The following is an 18034-nucleotide window of genomic DNA, read 5'->3' on the forward strand; positions in this document are numbered from 1 at the left end:
GCCCAGTATGAACTCCTGAGGGTTCAACCATGCACCCAGCTAGGCACCCCTGGGGGGGGGGGACTGTCACACCCTGATCTGTTTCACCTATCCTTGTTATTGTCTCCACCCCACCCAGGTGTTGGTTGTTTTCCCTTGTGTATTTATCCCAGTGTTTCCTGTCTCTCTGTGCCAGTTCTTCTTGTATGTTTCAAGTCAACCAGCATTTTTGTCCCATACTCCTGCCTTTGCTATTCTCCTTTTTCTAGTCCTCCCGGTTTTGACCATTGCCTGTTCTGGACTCTGTACCCGCCTGCCTGACCATTCAGCCTGCCTTTGCTATTCTCCTTTTTCTAGTCCTCCCGGTTTTGACCATTGCCTGTTCTGGACTCTGTACCCGCCTGCCTGACCATTCAGCCTGCCTTTGCTATTCTCCTTTTTCTAGTCCTCCCGGTTTTGACCATTGCCTGTTCTGGACTCTGTACCCGCCTGCCTGACCATTCAGCCTGCCTTTGCCTATTCCTTTTTCTAGTCCTCCCGGTTTTGACCATTGCCTGTTCTGGACTCTGTACCCGCCTGCCTGACCATTCAGCCTGCCTTTGCCTATTCTCCTTTTTCTAGTCCTCCCGGTTTTGACCATTGCCTGTTCTGGACTCTGTACCCGCCTGCCTGACCATTCAGCCTGCCTTTGCCTATTCTCCTTTTTCTAGTCCTCCCGGTTTTGACCATTGCCTGTTCTGGACTCTGTACCCGCCTGCCTGACCATTCAGCCTGCCTTTGCCTATTCCTTTTTCGATTATTAAACAGCTTAAACTCCAACCATCTGCCTCCTGTGTCTGCATCTGGGTCTCTCCTTGTGTCATGATAGTACTTTTGAACTGTACTTTGCACAGGTTTGAGTTCACATGGCATCGTACTACAGCATCCAGTTTGTTGTGAAACAGTTTTGCTCAGTTTTGAGGAGATTGAGGTCCTGATTGATGTAAATGGTTGCTGATGAGGTTCAGTCTCTGGAATATAGTCTAAAACCCTGCAGCTCCTGCTGTTGCCATTTGGACTAATGTAGATTGTCCTGTGTTGCTTGCTGTACTTTATTGTTTTCATCCCTCTGACCTTTGCTGGGCAGTGATGAGCTAGATTTGACTAACATATGTATTTCCACTGGCCTCGTACGAACCATTCTAATCTTGCAAGCTCACATTCGGTTTCGCTACACGGATTCATATAGTATCTGTGTAACGAAACTGAATGTGAGATTGCGAGATCAGGATGGTTCGTACAAGGCTACATCTCCACTGCCTCCCTACATAGATTACCATGCGAGAACAGCAGCCTGTACGTCACACCTCCACCACTGTCTCAGTCCCTCTCATCAATATTAACTCTCTGTTTATAATGGGTGGACCCAGATGATCTGTCACTGGGTGTTATCACAGACTTTATTATCTCTCTCTCTCTCTCTCTCTGTATCTCTCTCTCTCTCTCTATCTTTCATTATCTTTCCTTCTCTATTTGATTATCACTGCCTTGGTGTGCACTTGCCCTGCGGATTCATAGGTGAAGTCACTGTCCTCTCCAGCTTCTTCTAAACTTGACCAGCCAGCTTGTGCTTCTGTCCCAGCCAATCTCCCCATCTCTCCCCATGGATGTGTTCTATTTTTAAGCAGCCTACTTCCTTTAATAAATTCTCTCTTCCATTTCTGACGCAGTCGCCAGCAGAACTTCTTAAACTGACGAACAACCCATGGGTTAGCAAGTGCTGGAACACTTCAATGTTCTGCAAAACATATGGGTGACAAGTGTCACACATATCAAACGATGCAGCTCTGGAGAAGAGCATACAGTCCTGCATACAGTCCTGCAATGTTCTGTGGTAGTTATTTGACATTATGTGGGCAAATAGTAAGTTGAAAGTCAGAAAATATTGGAGCATTGTTTATATGTCTCGTTAACTGGAAAGTTACAGAGACGTTTTCTTGCTGCATGTCCTCTCTAATAGTGTGGGTAAAGTTGATATATTGTGTTTAAAGAGTCCCCTGTGAGTAGGTTTTCTGGGGGGGATTCCACCGCTGAGCTGTTGGCTACTCTTGTTGCAATTGATGTGTGATTCTCTGCTTCATTTAACAGACCTCAATCCTTCTCTCTCCATTCCATTACGTAATTTGCTCATCAGTGTATCTCACAGTCTGTGCTGACCTGCCTCTGTAATTCAGAAGGGACTCTTCTCTCCTCTCTCCCTACTCACCCGTTCCTCCCTCCGTCCTCTGAGAGACTAGACGACTAAGTCTCTTCCATTCTCACTTTGGGTGACACTTTGGACACACATGAGCATTTTGGAATTGAGCGGTTGCCATGACCACCCCTGGGTGGCCCAGTAGTCAAGGAAAAGGGAAAGGAGGAGGAGTAGAGTGAAACAAAGAGAGGCGTATCATCTGACTCTGTCCTGAGGATGTTTTGAGAGAGAGAGCCACGCTTTTTATTCTTCTCTCTCTCTTTTTGGGGCGGCTGGCTTCCTACCCTGCAGCAAGCTCACCTTCTTCCTCTTCTCCTGTCCTTCTCCCCGTTGTTTCTCCTGGAGAGTTCTTTTCTTTATTCAAACCACATGAGGACTAATTACTCTTGTTAAGGACGTAGAGACGCCTACTTACCTTCTCGTTCAGAGCTCTTTCACTACTTCCTGGTACTCTGAAGAGGCATGGGGAGGGATAGGAGCATCTCCCGCCACTTTCGGTACAGTGCTCTGTGTGCTTTCATCTTCATTGTGCTCTTAGCTTGTTTAGCGCTGAGATGATAAGTATTTGTTGATGTTGTTATTACTAAAGCTTGGACATGAGAGTTTCTGTGATTTCTCTGTTGTCAAAACTTTTTGCCTTATTGTGAAAATAGCATCAACTAAGAACGTGTGCACTTGGCTTACAATAGTGTTTCTATTGCTTGAAGTCCATATTAAAGTTTGATATTATTCCGTTTGCAATTATTGAAACACTTGTATGTGTAATAGTTAAAGCTCCCTGTACCTTATAATGTTGACTGTAGATTGACCTATTTTTCACTGTGTTATGCTAAAGGTATTACAAGATACGGCCCCCCATTACTCTGTGCATTTATAGTTGCTGTGTCTAAGCTCTCCTCTCTCTAGCCTGGTAGACAGTAACAGCCCACTACACATCAGCATGTGAATCGGATTTATCATCTCTCCTAACTGGGTCTCACAGGAGATAATTGTCATTGTTCTTCCTTAATAAGTTTCCCACATTCTGGTTGTCATTCATCCCTGAGAGTGGCGCGTCCTTGATCCACCCCTCCTCCATCTTTAGTTATAGATAGACACGACCTGCTTTTAATTGAGGGCATAGCGAGGCCTTGATCACAGAGGCCTACATCCCTACTCAACGTGGAAGAATCGTTTAAGTTTCCTTTAACTTTGGTTCAGAGCAGAAAGGTCTGATGCTGTCTTGTTTCACCTATCCAAAGTTTTCAGACCCTGTGCACAAGATGTTGGATCGAGGTAGGACAAAGTGCTTGGGAGTGGGCCCTGGGCCTATAGTGTAGATTGGATTTCGTTTTTCTAAATTTCTCATCCTCCATTTTGTCTTGTGTGACCTCTCGATAAAAGCTGAAAGGCCTACAGTGTCACGTCCTGACCATAGAGAGTCCTTGTTTTCTATGGTAGAGTAGGTCAAGGTGTGACTGGGGGTTAGTCTAGTTTATTATTTCTATGTGGGGTTCTAGGTTTGTTTTTCTATGTTGGTGATTGTGTATGATTCCCATTTAGAGGTAGCTGGTAATCGTTGTCTCTAATTGGGGATCATATTTAAATAGCTGTTTTTCCCACCTGTGTTTGTGGGATATTGCTTTGAGTTAGTGCACATAGTTCTCTGTAGTCACGGTTCGTTGTTAGTTTATTGATTATTTGTTTTTGTCTTTGCTTAGTTTCACTTTCTAATAAATTATGTGGAACTCTGTAGTGCTCAGCCTCTTTTATAAAATTGTATTTGTATATATTTTTTGGTAAATATATACATACACATATGCATACATATACACATATATACATACACATACATATATAGACATCATTTTTTTTAATATACCTTTATTATTCCCCGCAAACCCTACCACCCTTCCCCCAACTAATAAACAATAAACCTTCAGTTTATACATCTTATACACATTTTACAGACACAATCTATTTCACAATAGTTATATTTTGTTTGTTTTTAGTCCTTCCTCTATTTCTGATTCACATCCAGTTTGATTTCCAATTCAAACTGTGCTATTTCACAACATTTCTGAACCTATATACATTTTACAGACCCCGTATGTTTTACATTGGTTATCTTGTTATTAGTCCCACCCTTCAGCTCCATTCAACCATCCCATCTATCTCTCAACACCATCCATTTTAGATTTATTTTTGCCATGTATTTTTCAACTGTGCTCGGATGTTTCACAAACCTTTATATTATCATAGCTTCTACAGATTGTAAATTAAAAATGTTGCTAAAATACTTATTATGTTATTGATGGATTGACTATGGCTTTTCAAATCACCCAGTATTGCTATCTGCACTGTTAGTACTAGGTAAATGTTGCAATTATTCAGCCATTCCAGGACCTGTGACCAAAAATGAGCTACATATGTACAATACCAAAATAAATGATCTAATGACTCTGCCTCCTCACAGCAAAATCTGCAGAGCTGGGAAGATTGTATTCCCCATATATACAGTGCCTTGCGAAAGTATTCGGCCCCCTTGAACTTTGCGACCTTTTGCCACATTTCAGGCTTCAAACATAAAGATATAAAACTGTATTTTTTTGTGAAGAATCAACAACAAGTGGGACACAATCATGAAGTGGAACGACATTTATTGTATATTTCAAACTTTTTTAACAAATCAAAAACTGAAAAATTGGGCCGAATACTTTCACAAGGCACTGTATAACATTCTATTGGATGCAAGAATTGGATGCAAGAATTTTGTATAGTAATTTAAATGGAAAAATCCAAAGTTTTGAATCCGGCATTGTTTTGCATATCAATTCATTAACCATGTGCCATGAAATGGGTACATCGAAAATCTCTTCCCAACTATTTTGATATTTATATGGCACAGCGGTCAGTTTTTGGTCCTTAAATGAAATTGGTATGTTTTTATTTATCACACTTTTCTTTAACCATTTATGTTCTTTAATACAGGGCCGACATACAAGTTCCTTACTTTTTTCCCCTTCTACTTTCCTCTTCCATTTTTGTGGTAATCCTGCAATTAATTGGTTGTAATTTTGGGTAGAGCAGACATTTCCATATGTCTGTGTTATTTTTTTTATTTTATTTTATTTCACCTTTATTTAACCAGGTAGGCTAGTTGAGAACAAGTTCTCATTTGCAACTGCGACCTGGCCAAGATAAAGCATAGCAGTTTGAACAGACAACACAGAGTTACACATGGAGTAAACAATTAGCAAGTCAATAACACAGTAGAAAAAAAAAAAAAAAAAAAAAAAAAAATGTGTAACTCCACTAGTCCTATTTATGATATCATTCACTAAAATTATACCTTTTTTAAACATTTCTTCAAAAGATATGTTTTTTTTAAAATCTGTTAGTATATTTGAGTTTAACCACAATATTTGTTGTATTATTTGTTCTGTCTTTTCAGGTGTATTAAACTGAAATTGCAACCAATTTTCTAAGGCTAGTCTTTTACATTTTTAAATAGCAAAAGGTTTTTTAAATAGCAATATTTTGGAGATTATTTCCTTTTCAAACAACCAAAAGGGAGCAGGTGTAATCTGAATAAAGGGGGAAAGGCCATTCTTGAACATAGGATGAGACATTCCTACCAATAGGCCCTTTTAATTTTGTCTGGCTTGCCATTCCAAATCAAATGGAATATTTTTTGTTCATATAATTTAAAAGCAGGTCACTAGGTGTAGGCAAAACCATAAGCATATAGGTGAACTGTGATATGATTAAAGAGTTAATTAAGGTGATTTTTCCACAAATAGACAGGTATTTTCCTTTCCATGGTAGCAAGATCTTATCTATTTTTGCTAACTTTCTATAAAAATGTATTGTAGTGAGATAATTGCTTTCTTTTGGGATTTGTATACCGAGTATGTCCACATCTCCGACAGACCATTTCATTCGTAAACTACACGGTAATGTAAAATTAGCATTTTTTTGTGATCCAACATGTAATAATAATTTGGTTTTAATCCAGAGAGGATAGCAAAAGTATCTAGATCCTCTATGAGGCAGTGGAGAGAAAACATGAATCATCAGCATTACAATGACACCTTAGTTTTTAAGCCACGGACTTCTAATCCCTTAATATTATTGTTTGATCTAATTTTAACAGCTAACATTTCGATGGCAATAATAAATAGATATGCCGAAAGTGGACAACCTTGTTTTACTCCTCTAGATAGTTTAAAACTTTCTGAGATTTAGCCATTATTTACTATTTTACACCTTGGGTTACAATACATAGCTTTAATCCATTTTAAAAGAGATTCCCCAAAATTGAAATATTCTAGGCATTTATATATAAACTCCAGTCGTACTTTATCAAAAACTGTCTGATTAGGATGAATAATACCTGACAATATTTTTTTCATTCTATGAGCCAAGCATTCTGCTAGGATTTTTGCATAACAACACTAAAGTGTAAGAGGTCTCCCATTTTTTAAATGGACTGGATCTTTATATATACCACTTGGGTCCTGTTTCAGTAATATTGATATATTTTGTTGCGTGTCTGATAATCTACCATTTATATAGGAGTGGTTAAAACATGCTAATAATGGTCCTCTGTGTATATAAAAGCAGGTTTTGCATGCTCCCACTGGTATGCCATCCAGCCCTGGAGATTTCCCAGCCTTAAAGGCTTTAATTGCATCAAGAAGTTGGCCTTCACATGAGTCTTTCTGTACAGATGTTAATTTGACATTATTATTAGGAAGAAATCCACACAATTAGTTTCAGTTAGTGGAGATGGAGGATACTGAAATTAAAACATATTCTTTAAATACTTTACTTCCTCTTTCAAAATATAATTTGGTGAATCATGCGTGACTCCATCATTTGTAACAAGTTTCAATACATTGTTTTTGGTAGCATTTCTATGTTGAATTTGGTGCATTTCCCCCATATTCCATCCAGTTCGCTTTATTTTTATAATATATTACACTGGGTCTTTCTTGAATAAGTTCCTCCATTTCATTTCATTTTTCCTCTAACTTATTCTGTGCCTCTATGGTACAGTTTTTATTGCTATCTAACTGTACTGTTAGTCCTTCAATTTCCTTTGTTAATATGGACTCTTTTGATCTAAATTGCTTTTGTTTTATAGATGAGTACTGAATTGCATGGCCTCTAAAGGCACATTTAAAAGTGTCCCATACAGTAAGGGGATCTGCTGTACCTATGTTATGTCTGAAAAAGTCAGTTATAAATTATTCTGTCCTAGTTCTAAACAATGTATCATTTAGTAGGCTTTGATTCAATTCCAATATCCTCACCCACGTGGAAATTCTGTAAGAGTAATTGAATGCCAATTATGTGATGATCCAATCACATTCTGTCCCCTATCAACACTTTTTAAACTTTTGGTGCCAGAGAGAATGATATAAGTAAGTAGTCAAGACGACTAGCTTGATTAAGCCTCCGCCAAGTATACAGTGAGGGAAAAAAGTATTTGATCCCTGCTGATTTTGTACGTTTGCCCACTGACAAAGAAATGATCAGACTATAATTTTAATGGTAAGTTTATTTGAACAGTGAGAGACAGAATAACAACAAAGAAATCCAGAAAAACACATGTCAAAAATGTTATCAATTGATTTGCATTTTAATGAGGGAAATAAGTATTTGACCCCTCTGCAAAACATGACTTAGTACTTGGTGGCAAAACCCTTGTTCTCAATCACAGAGATCAGACGTTTCTTGTAGTTGGCCACCAGGTTTGCACACATCTCAGGAGGGATTTTGTACCACTCCTCTTTGCAGATCTTCTCCAAGTCATTAAGGCTTTCGAGGCTGACGTTTGGAAACTCAAACCTTCAGCTCCCTCCACGGATTTTCTATGGGACTAAGGTCTGGAGACTTGCTAGGCCACTCCAGGACCTTAATGTGCTTCTTCTTGAGCCACTCCTTTGTTGCCTTGGCCGTGTGTTTTGGGTCATTGTCATGCTGGAATACCCATCAACGACCCATCTCTGAATGTTGTAGTGTGATCCCCTCACCATGGGTTACTGCAGCTAGTGTTGCCAGCACTGCCACTACCTGGGTGGGGGCACCCCAACGGAATCCCCACCGGCTAGGTACAAGGTTGTCAAGGGCTCAGCCTCTTTTCATATTTCAGTTATCCTGCTGCAGTGCCAGGTTGTTCCTTTGGGAGGCAGTAGAGAGGGGTCTGTACCTGTGTTGCTGGTGCAACCAGGGACAGTGACTGATGACTCCATACTGTGGATAAATATGAAAATGTTACAACAGCCTCAATTAAAAACCACCAACATGCCCATTCTTTTCATTTTAACGACTATGGAGAACACTACAAATAGGGCCCATTTGTAGAAGAATGTTTAGCAATCCCACCCCTCATCCAGCCTACTGTATTCTCCAGGGTGGAAGGTATGGAGGAGTATGACAGGGTCAGTTTTGGTGTTGATTGTGTTACATATTGTGTATCTAAATGTGTTGATACTTAAGGAGCAGTTTGGGGCACACAAACACACACACACACACACAAACATATAAACACACACAAACACCTGTCCTCAACCAGCCGCACATCTCCCAGTCACAGTGCCTGCTGTTTATTTTAATACATTTCCAATGATCCTAATCAGGCTGCATTCCATGTTGGCTAAATGTCTGTTGTGCTCCACTATTGCTTTGCTCTTTAGGTGACTGGAGAGCTCTCCACAAAGGATAACATTCAGCTGTAGCGCCCTCATCTGCCCCTTCGCTGGTTAATCACTCTTTTTTCCGAGCCAACGTGCTTCGACACCTGCATTGCTTGCTGTTTGAGGTTTTAGGCTGGGTTTCTGTACAGCACTTTGAGACATCAGCTGACACACACACACACACACACACACACACACACACACACACACACACACACACACACACACACACACACACACACACACACACACACACACACACACACACACACACACACACACAAACAACAATGTGGAGAGGTCAAGAGGGAAGTGTTGGCTGGTGGCTGCATGGCAGGGTGTGCGTAGGACGCAAGGTGGCGGGGTCAGGACTACCTGGCTGTCTGTCTGGATGGATGACTGCTGGCTGGCTGAGAAGCATGTAATTATAGTGTCTGTATTGTCTATCTGACTATTATAATCCACTAGTATAATGGTGTGATACACTAGGTGCCAATTTCTCCTTCTATAATTTACCTGCTCTAATGCATATCAGATTGTGTCAACCCAATTGTCTCAGCAATCAAGAAAACTGAATACAAGCTATTCTAAATACATGGGAAATGGGGATACCTAGTCACTTGTACAACTGAATGCGTTCAACTGAAATGTGTCTTCCGCATTTAACCCAACCCCTCTGAATCAGAAAGGTGCGGGGGGCTGCGACAATCCACATCTTCGGTGCCCGGGGAACAGTGGATTAACTGCCTTTCTCAGGGGCAGAACGGCAGATTTTTTTTTACCTTGTCAGGGATTTGATCCAGCAACCTTTCGGTTACTGGCCCGACACTCTAACCACTATGGCGGCTGATTATTTAAGGATAGTGTGTAAAGGCATATCCCAAAATGTCTATTCCAGTGCCAAAAAGATAGTGTATGCTGCTCCTGTGCTTCATTCCTGCACCCACATTGGCAATGTTTGGACTACAACAGTAGTGGACAACAGTGGACTACAAACAAACTCACTATAGGTTTACAAGGACTGGTCGTACTGCATCTTTGCGTCTTCATTACTGTGTTTGAAGACCATCTACTGTATAATTGACATATTATGTAAACTATAATGTAACTTGGAAACAGACAAATCTTTCCTCTGCTTGGTTGAATCACTCTATTCTCAACAGTGGGATGTGTGCTATAGAGGGAACTTCATACAGTTGTGTTTGAAGTTTGTCAGCTGTGTAGTTTTTCCTCTGCTAATGTATTGTAGCTCAATTTGATGGAAACAATTCAATACTTACGAGAGAGAGAGAGAGAGAGAGAGGGGAGAGAGAGAGAGAGTGGAGAGAAAGAGACGGACGGACGGACGGGGGGAGAGAGACAGACAGACAGACAGACAGAGAGAGAGACGGAGACGGAGACGGACGGAGACGGACGGAGAGAGAGAGAGAGAGAGACGGACGGAGAGACGGACGGACGGACGGAGAGAGACGAGACAGACGGACGGACAGACGGACGGACGGACGGAGGCGAGAGACAGACAGACAGACGGAGACAGACAGACGGGGACGGACGGAGGACAGACAGACAGAGAGACAGACAGACAGACAGACAGACAGACAGTGTGTGTGTGTGTGTGTGTGTGTGTGTGTGTGTGTGTGTGTGTGTGTGTGTGTGTGTGTGTGTGTGTGTGTGTGTGTGTGTGTGTGTGTGTGTGTGTGTGTGTGTGTGTGTGTGTGTGTGTGTGTGTGTGTGAGAGAGGGAGGGAGCAAGAAAGAGAGCAGGGATGGAGTGGGAAATAGCAATATAGGAGAGAGGGGGAGTTTTCTCTCTAGAGGTGGTATACAGAGGGATTGTGTCTGCTCTCATTCCCGTACAGTAGCTGTGTGCTGCTGTCACTTCTTCGGGGCGTTCACACCTGGAGCTGCTAGTGAGAGAGACTGAGGGAAGCGTCTACACTATCCTCATCTCCACCAACAGACAATCACTCAGTAGAGCTACTGTTCACCTACCTCCTCTCTTCCCCTATCTGCTGTCTCACCTCGCTCAACTCTCTCCCAGGGGATTCTATGGATAGAGAGTTGCTGCTGATGATGATTTCACATCAGTTATGTGGATACCAAGCTGCGTACAGAACTCATCTCATCTGATAGTCTAACTGTTTCTCCTTTATGCTGATTGGACTAAATGTGTTTGTAAAGAACATTATATGGGATTTATAAGCTTTTCACCATCAACTGAGCCGTCTTTTCTCAACCTGGATGCTCTCTGTGTTCTATCAAGGCTTGCTGTACTGGATGGTGTTTACTAGCTTCTGGAGGATTTGGATTGAAACCCTCTGTGTCTGTCTCTTGAGTCTGTGTTCACCACCCTGTTATAGTCTGTTGTGTTCTCCAAGGAGCACCTACTGAACCACCACAGGTTGCCTGGTTGTTAGCCTGTGGTGCCCCAAATATCTAGCTTTAGAGTGGACTGGACCCTAGGGGGAGGAGCCACTGACAGCTAACAGGATTCCAAAGAAAAGGAAGAACCACTCCTTCACTCTCTCTCTCCTTCGCTCTCTCTCTCTCCTTTGCTCTCTCTCTCTCCTTCGCTCTCTCTCTCTCCTTCTCTCTCTATCTCTCCTTCGCTCTCTCTCTCTCCTTCTCTCTCTCTCTCTCCTTCGCTCTTCTCTCTCTCTCTCTCTCTCTCTCTCTCTCTCTCTCTCTCTCTCTCTCTCTCTCTCTCCTTCGCTGTCTCTCTCTCTCTCTCTCCTGTCTCTCTCTCTCTCTCTCTCTCTCTCTCCTCTCTCTTCTCTTCGCTCTCTCTCTCTCTCTCTCTCCCTCTCTCTCTCTCTCTCTCCTTCGCTGTCTCTCTCTCTCTATCCTTCGCTGTCTCTCTCTCTCTCTCTCCTTCGCTCTTATCTCTCTCTCTCTCCTTAGCTCTTCTCTCGCTCTCTCTCTCTCTCTCCTTCTCTCTCTCTCTCCTTCGCTCTTCTCTCTCTCTCTCTCTCTCTCTCTCTCCTTCGCTCTCTCTCTCTCTCTCTCTCTCTCTCTCTCTCTCTCCTTCACTGTCTCTCTCTCTCTCTCTCCTCTCTCTCTCTCTCTCTCTCTCTCTCTCTCCTTAGCTCTTCTCTCGCTCTCTCTCTCTCTCTCTCTCCCTCTCTCTCTCTCTCTCTCCTTCGCTGTCTCTCTCTCTCTCCTTCGCTGTCTCTCTCTCTCTCTCTCCTTCGCTCTTATCTCTCTCTCTCTCCTTAGCTCTTCTCTCGCTCTCTCTCTCTCTCTCCCTCTCTCTCTCTCTCCTTCGCTGTCTCTCTCTCTCTCTCCTTCGCTCTCTCTCTCTCTCTCTCGCTCTCTCTCTCCTTTGCTGTCTCTCTCTCTCCTTCGCTGTCTCTCTCTCTCTTCCTCTCTCTCTCTCCTTCGCTGTCTCTCTCTTTCTCTCTCCTTCGCTGTCTCTCTCTCTCTCTCCTCTGAAACAGTGCTGGTTCTTCTAAGTCTCTAGCATCCTCGCTGTCTCTGACTGTGGGTCTGACCATTGGCAGTAACAGAATAGTGTTTCAAGTTATTATTTATGTTTGCCAGAATCTTCATCCCCAAAAAGCACCGGGAGCGCTTCGATGACGTTGTGTCCCAGAGCCTGATGGGCCGGCTCAAAGGGCGGAGCTTCAGCGACCCCAGCCGCAACCACCTGCGCCGAAGCCGCAGCGAGGACCACCCGGAGCGACTGCTGGTGTCCACCCGGGCCAGCTCTGTCCCCCGAACGCATGCTGAGGAGGGCGTGATGCCCCCCATCCGTGGCCTCAGGAAGACCACCTCACTCACCGCAGGGCACGCTGGCAACGCTGCAGCCCTTCGCAGGTAAGAGTCTTTAGCCTGATTCACACTTCAGATCCGTACCGAACCATATTGCATGGTTCCAGAAAGTTGACCGCCTTAGCCAATGATAGTACAGAGTTTTAGTTGACCGCCTTAGCCAATGATAGTACAGAGTCTTAGTTGACCGCCTTAGCCAATGATAGTACAGAGTTTTAGTTGACCGCCTTAGCCAATGATAGTACAGAGTTTTAGTTGACCGCCTTAGCCAATGATAGTACAGAGTTTTAGTTGACCGCCTTAGCCAATGATAGTACAGAGTTTTAGTTGACCGCCTTAGCCAATGATAGTACAGAGATTTAGTTGACCGCCTTAGCCAATGATAGTACAGAGTCTTAGTTGACCGCCTTAGCCAATGATAGTAGAGTTTTAGTTGACCGCCTTAGCCAATGATAGTACAGAGTCTTAGTTGACTATAATGATAAGCCCTCGCTGGCTGATGATTGATATGTTGGATCAGGTATTATAGAAGGAATCAGTTAGTCATCTGGAGAAATGACCCAGACAGAGTCTCTGTGTTATAATGTTGCAGCCTATGTACTGGTACTGTATGTTGATTCAATGTGTTTGAAGAAATACATCACATAAATGTTATTCTCAAGGCATGTCCTTTCTAGCCATTAATGAAACAGCTCTGCTTCAGATAATTCTCCTCTCCAGTCCAGTCAGTTACGTAATTAGCTAACATTAACAGCTAAATGTATCACTTTTGACAGGGATTTCTATACTAGCATGGCATGTGTGTAGGAGTGTATTCAAATAGACACATCACTGTCTATTTGAAGCCTTGTTTTGACTGTACCTGCCCTTACAGAAAAAAACCACATTATTTCACGAGTAGATTTGTGTCATCACATGTTACCTTACATGTTCTCACATGTCATTATATGAACACGTGTTTTTGGAACACTTCACATGTTCATGTGAAATTGATGTGCTGTTTCCCGTAAGGGTGAATACCTGAAAGTTCTAGGTAGTGTCACTCTTTTAAGAATAGAAAGTGCCTTGATGCTGGCTTCCTGCTCTAACACTACAACACTGAATATTAATGCTCTAGGGTAGACTATAAATACTTAGAGAGAGAAACAAACAGACTAAATAAATAAATCATACAAATAATTCCACGGAATGCCCATCTTTTTCTGTGGGCCAAACTTAGCCAAACAAGTAATGAAGCAACATTATCCCTGGGGGATGGAGGGTCTATGTTTATGTGAATGCAGGGCGGGCTGTTCACTCTGGCTGTGGATATAAAGTAACTAGTGTACAAGACTCTGATTGTGTACCAAATGGTACCCTATTCCCTATGTAGTGGACTACTTTTGACTATAGCCATATGGACCCTGGTCAAAAGTAGTGCAATAAATAGGGAATAGGCTGCAATTTGGGACACAATCTCTGAAAATGTTCCTTTTATATGAATCCAATCACTGAAGTGATATATCTATTTCAGTACAGCAGGTAGAGTAGTTGTAACCTCATTATTACTTTCCAACTGCAATTTGTTTACACCTGAAATGGAGAGTGTTTACTGCAGACCCTCCATCAACTCTAATGGGTTTTAAATGAGACAATTCAACCTCATTTTTAGATGATATACTAATCCCAAGTATTACCCAGAGGAGTTTCTATGGTAACAAGCCATATTTTGAGGCAGGGTGGGGGTGCAGGTTGGGGGACACAATGACACATGGCTACAGCTGTCCATTTTCAATCACTTTCACATGTTCTGTTCCATGTCATTTCACCAGTCTGTTCCCTAAAGCGTGAGACACTTTACCAAGGGTTAGGGTTAGTGAACCACTTTACCAAGGGTTAGGGTTAGTGAACCACTTTACCAAGGGTTAGGGTTAGTGAACCACTTTACCAAGGGTTAGGGTTAGTGAACCACTTTACCAAGGGTTAGGGTTAGTGAACCACTTTACCAAGGGTTAGTGAACCACCTTATCAAGGGTTAGGGTTAGTGAACCACTTTACCAAGGGTTAGTGAGCCACTTTACCAAGGGTTAGTGAGCCACTTTACCAAGGGTTAGGGTTAGTGAACCACTTTACCAAGGGTTAGTGTTACCAAGGGTTAGGGTTAGTGAACCACACAAGGGTTAGGGTTAGTGAGCCACTTTACCAAGGGTTAGGGTTAGTGAACCACTTTACCAAGGGTTAGGGTTAGTGAACCACTTTACCAAGGGTTAGTGAACCACTTTACCAAGGGTTAGGGTTAGTGAACCACTTTACCAAGGGTTAGGGTTAGTGAGCCACTTTACCAAGGGTTAGGGTTAGTGAGCCACTTTACCAAGGGTTAGGGTTAGTGAACCACTTTACCAAGGGTTAGGGTTAGTGAACCACTTTACCAAGGGTTAGGGTTTTACCAAGGGTTAGGGTTAGTGAACCACTTTACCAAGGGGAACCACTTTACCAAGGGTTAGGGTTAGTGAACCACTTTACCAAGGGTTAGGGTTAGTGAACCACTTTACCAAGGGTTAGGGTTAGTGAACCACTTTACCAAGGGTTAGGGTTAGTGAGCCACTTTACCAAGGGTTAGGGTTAGTGAACCACTTTACCAAGGGTTAGGGTTAGTGAACCACTTTACCAAGGGTTAGGGTTAGTGAACCACTTTACCAAGGGTTAGGGTTAGTGAACCACTTTACCAAGGGTTAGGGTTAGTGAACCACTTTACCAAGGGTTAGTGAACCACTTTACCAAGGGTTAGGGTTAGTGAACCACTTTACCAAGGGTTAGGGTTAGTGAGCCACTTTACCAAGGGTTAGGGTTAGTGAACCACTTTACCAAGGGTTAGGGTTAGTGAACCACTTTACCAAGGGTTAGGGTTAGTGAACCACTTTACCAAGGGTTAGGGTTAGTGAACCACTTTACCAAGGGTTAGTGAACCACTTTACCAAGGGTTAGGGTTAGTGAACCACTTTACCAAGGGTTAGGGTTAGTGAACCACTTTACCAAGGGTTAGGGTTAGTGAACCACTTTACCAAGGGTTAGGGTTAGTGACCACTTTACCAAGGGTTAGGGTTAGTGAACCACTTTACCAAGGGTTAGGGTTAGTGAACCACTTTACCAAGGGTTAGGGTTAGTGAACCACTTTACCAAGGGTTAGGGTTAGTGAACCACTTTACCAAGGGTTAGGGTTAGTGAACCACTTTACCAAGGGTTAGTGAACCACCTTATCAAGGGTTAGGGTTAGTGAACCACTTTACCAAGGGTTATTGAACCACTTTACCAAGGGTTAGGGTTAGTGAACCACATTACCAAGGTTTGGGGTTAGTGAACCACCTTATCAAGGGTTAGGGTTAGTAAACCACTTTACCAAGGGTTAGGGTTAGTGAACCACCTTATCAAGGGTTAGGGTTAGTGAACTACTTTACCAAGGGTTAGGGTTAGTAAACCACTTTACCAAGGGTTAGGGTTAGTAAACCACGTTACCAAGGGTTAGGGTTAGTAAACCACTTTACCAAGGGTTAGGGTTAGTGAACCACTTTACCAAGGGTTAGGGTTAGTGACCACTTTTAGGGTTAGTGAACCACCAAGGGTTAGGGTTAGTGAACCACTTTACCAAGGGTTAGTGAACCACTTTACCAAGGGTTAGGGTTAGTGAACCACTTTACCAAGGGTTAGGGTTAGTGAACCACTTTACCAAGGGTTAGGGTTAGTGAACCACTTTACCAAGGGTTAGGGTTAGTGAACCACTTACCAAGGGTTAGGGTTAGTGAACCACTTTAGTGAACCACTTTACCAAGGGTTAGGGTTAGTGAACCACTTTACCAAGGGTTAGGGTTAGTGAACCACTTTACCAAGGGTTAGGGTTAGTGAACCACTTTACCAAGGGTTAGGGTTAGTGAACCACTTTACCAAGGGTTAGGGTTTTACCAAGGGTTAGGGTTAGTGGTTAGGGTTAGTGACCACTTTACCAAGGGTTAGGGTTAGTGAACCACTTTACCAAGGGTTAGGGTTAGTGAACCACTTTACCAAGGGTTAGGGGGTTAGGGTTAGGGTTAGTGAACCACTTTACCAAGGGTTAGGGTTAGTGAACCACTTTACCAAGGGTTAGGTTAGTGAGCCACTTTACCAAGGGTTAGGGTTAGTGAACCACTTTACCAAGGGTTAGGGTTAGTGAACCACAAGGGTTAGGGTTTGAACCACCAAGGGTTAGGGTTAGTGAACCACTTTACCAAGGGTTAAGGGTTAGGGTTAGGGTTAGTGAACCAACCAGGGTTAGTGAGCCACTTTACCAAGGGGGTTAGTGGTTAGTTAGGGTTAACCACTTTACCAAGGGTTAGGGTTAGTGAACCACTTTACCAAGGGTTAGGGTTAGTGAACCACTTTACCAAGGGTTAGGGTTAGTGAACCACTTTACCAAGGGTTAGGGTTAGTGAACCACTTTACCAAGGGTTAGGGTTAGTGAACCACTTTACCAAGGGGTTAGTGTTATCAAGGGTTAGGGTTAGTGAACCACTTTACCAAGGGTTAGGGTTAGTGAGACCACCAGGGTTAGGGTTAGTGAACCACTTTACCAAGGGTTAGGGTTTTACCAAGGGTTAGGGTTAGTGAACCACTTTACCAAGGGTTAGGGTTAGTGAACCACTTTACCAAGGGTTAGGGTTAGTGAACCACTTTACCAAGGGTTAGGGTTAGTGGTTAGGTTAGGGTTAGTGAACCACTTTACCAAGGGTTAGGGTGAACCACTTTACCAAGGGTTAGGGTTAGTGGTACCAAGGGTTAGGGTTAACCACTTTACCAAGGGTTAGGGTTAGTGAACCACTTTACCAAGGGTTAGGGTTAGTGAACCACCAAGGGTTAGGGTTTGAGCCACTTTACCAAGGGTTAGGGTTAGTGAACCACTTTACCAAGGGGGTTAGTGAACCACTTTACCAAGGGTTAGGGTTAGTGAACCACAAGGGTTAGGGTTTACCACTTTACCAAGGGTTAGGGTTAGTGAACCACTTTACCAAGGGTTAGGGTTAGTGAACCACCAAGGGTTAGGGTTTAGCCACAAGGGTTAGGGTTAGTGAACCACAAGGGTTAGGGTTAGTGAACCACTTTACCAAGGGGGTTAGTGAACCACTTTCAAGGGTTAGGGTTAGTGAACCACTTTACCAAAGTGAGCCACTTTACCAAGGGTTAGGGTTAGTGAACCACTTTACCAAGGGTTAGGGTTAGTGAACCACTTTACCAAGGGTTAGGGTTAGTGAACCACTTTACCAGGGGGTTAGGGTTAGGGTAGTGAACCACTTTACCAAGGGTTAGGGTTAGTGAAACCACTTTTTACCAAGGGTTAGGGTTAGTGAACCACTTTACCAAGG

The 18034-nt window shown here is 43.0% G+C and overlaps 1 protein-coding gene across 8 annotated transcripts in view; it reads left to right on the plus strand.

Moving 5' to 3' along the window:
• The window catches only part of grid2ipa (glutamate receptor, ionotropic, delta 2 (Grid2) interacting protein, a), a 58787-nt gene that overhangs the window by 17777 nt on the left and 22976 nt on the right, over positions 1-18034 (plus strand). For 6 of the 8 annotated variants that reach the window (XM_052511517.1, XM_052511515.1, XM_052511513.1 and 3 more), the window contains exon 6: positions 12435-12710. In XM_052511517.1, coding sequence (XP_052367477.1) covers positions 12435-12710 — 276 coding nt within the window. Of the gene's footprint in view, positions 1-2412; positions 2710-12434; positions 12711-18034 lie in introns of those variants that run through there. The other 2 variants (XM_052511518.1, XM_052511519.1) reach the window with 1 other exon arrangement.

The sequence above is a fragment of the Oncorhynchus keta genome, unplaced genomic scaffold (assembly GCF_023373465.1).
Source record: "Oncorhynchus keta strain PuntledgeMale-10-30-2019 unplaced genomic scaffold, Oket_V2 Un_contig_6954_pilon_pilon, whole genome shotgun sequence".
Lineage (NCBI taxonomy): Eukaryota > Metazoa > Chordata > Actinopteri > Salmoniformes > Salmonidae > Oncorhynchus > Oncorhynchus keta.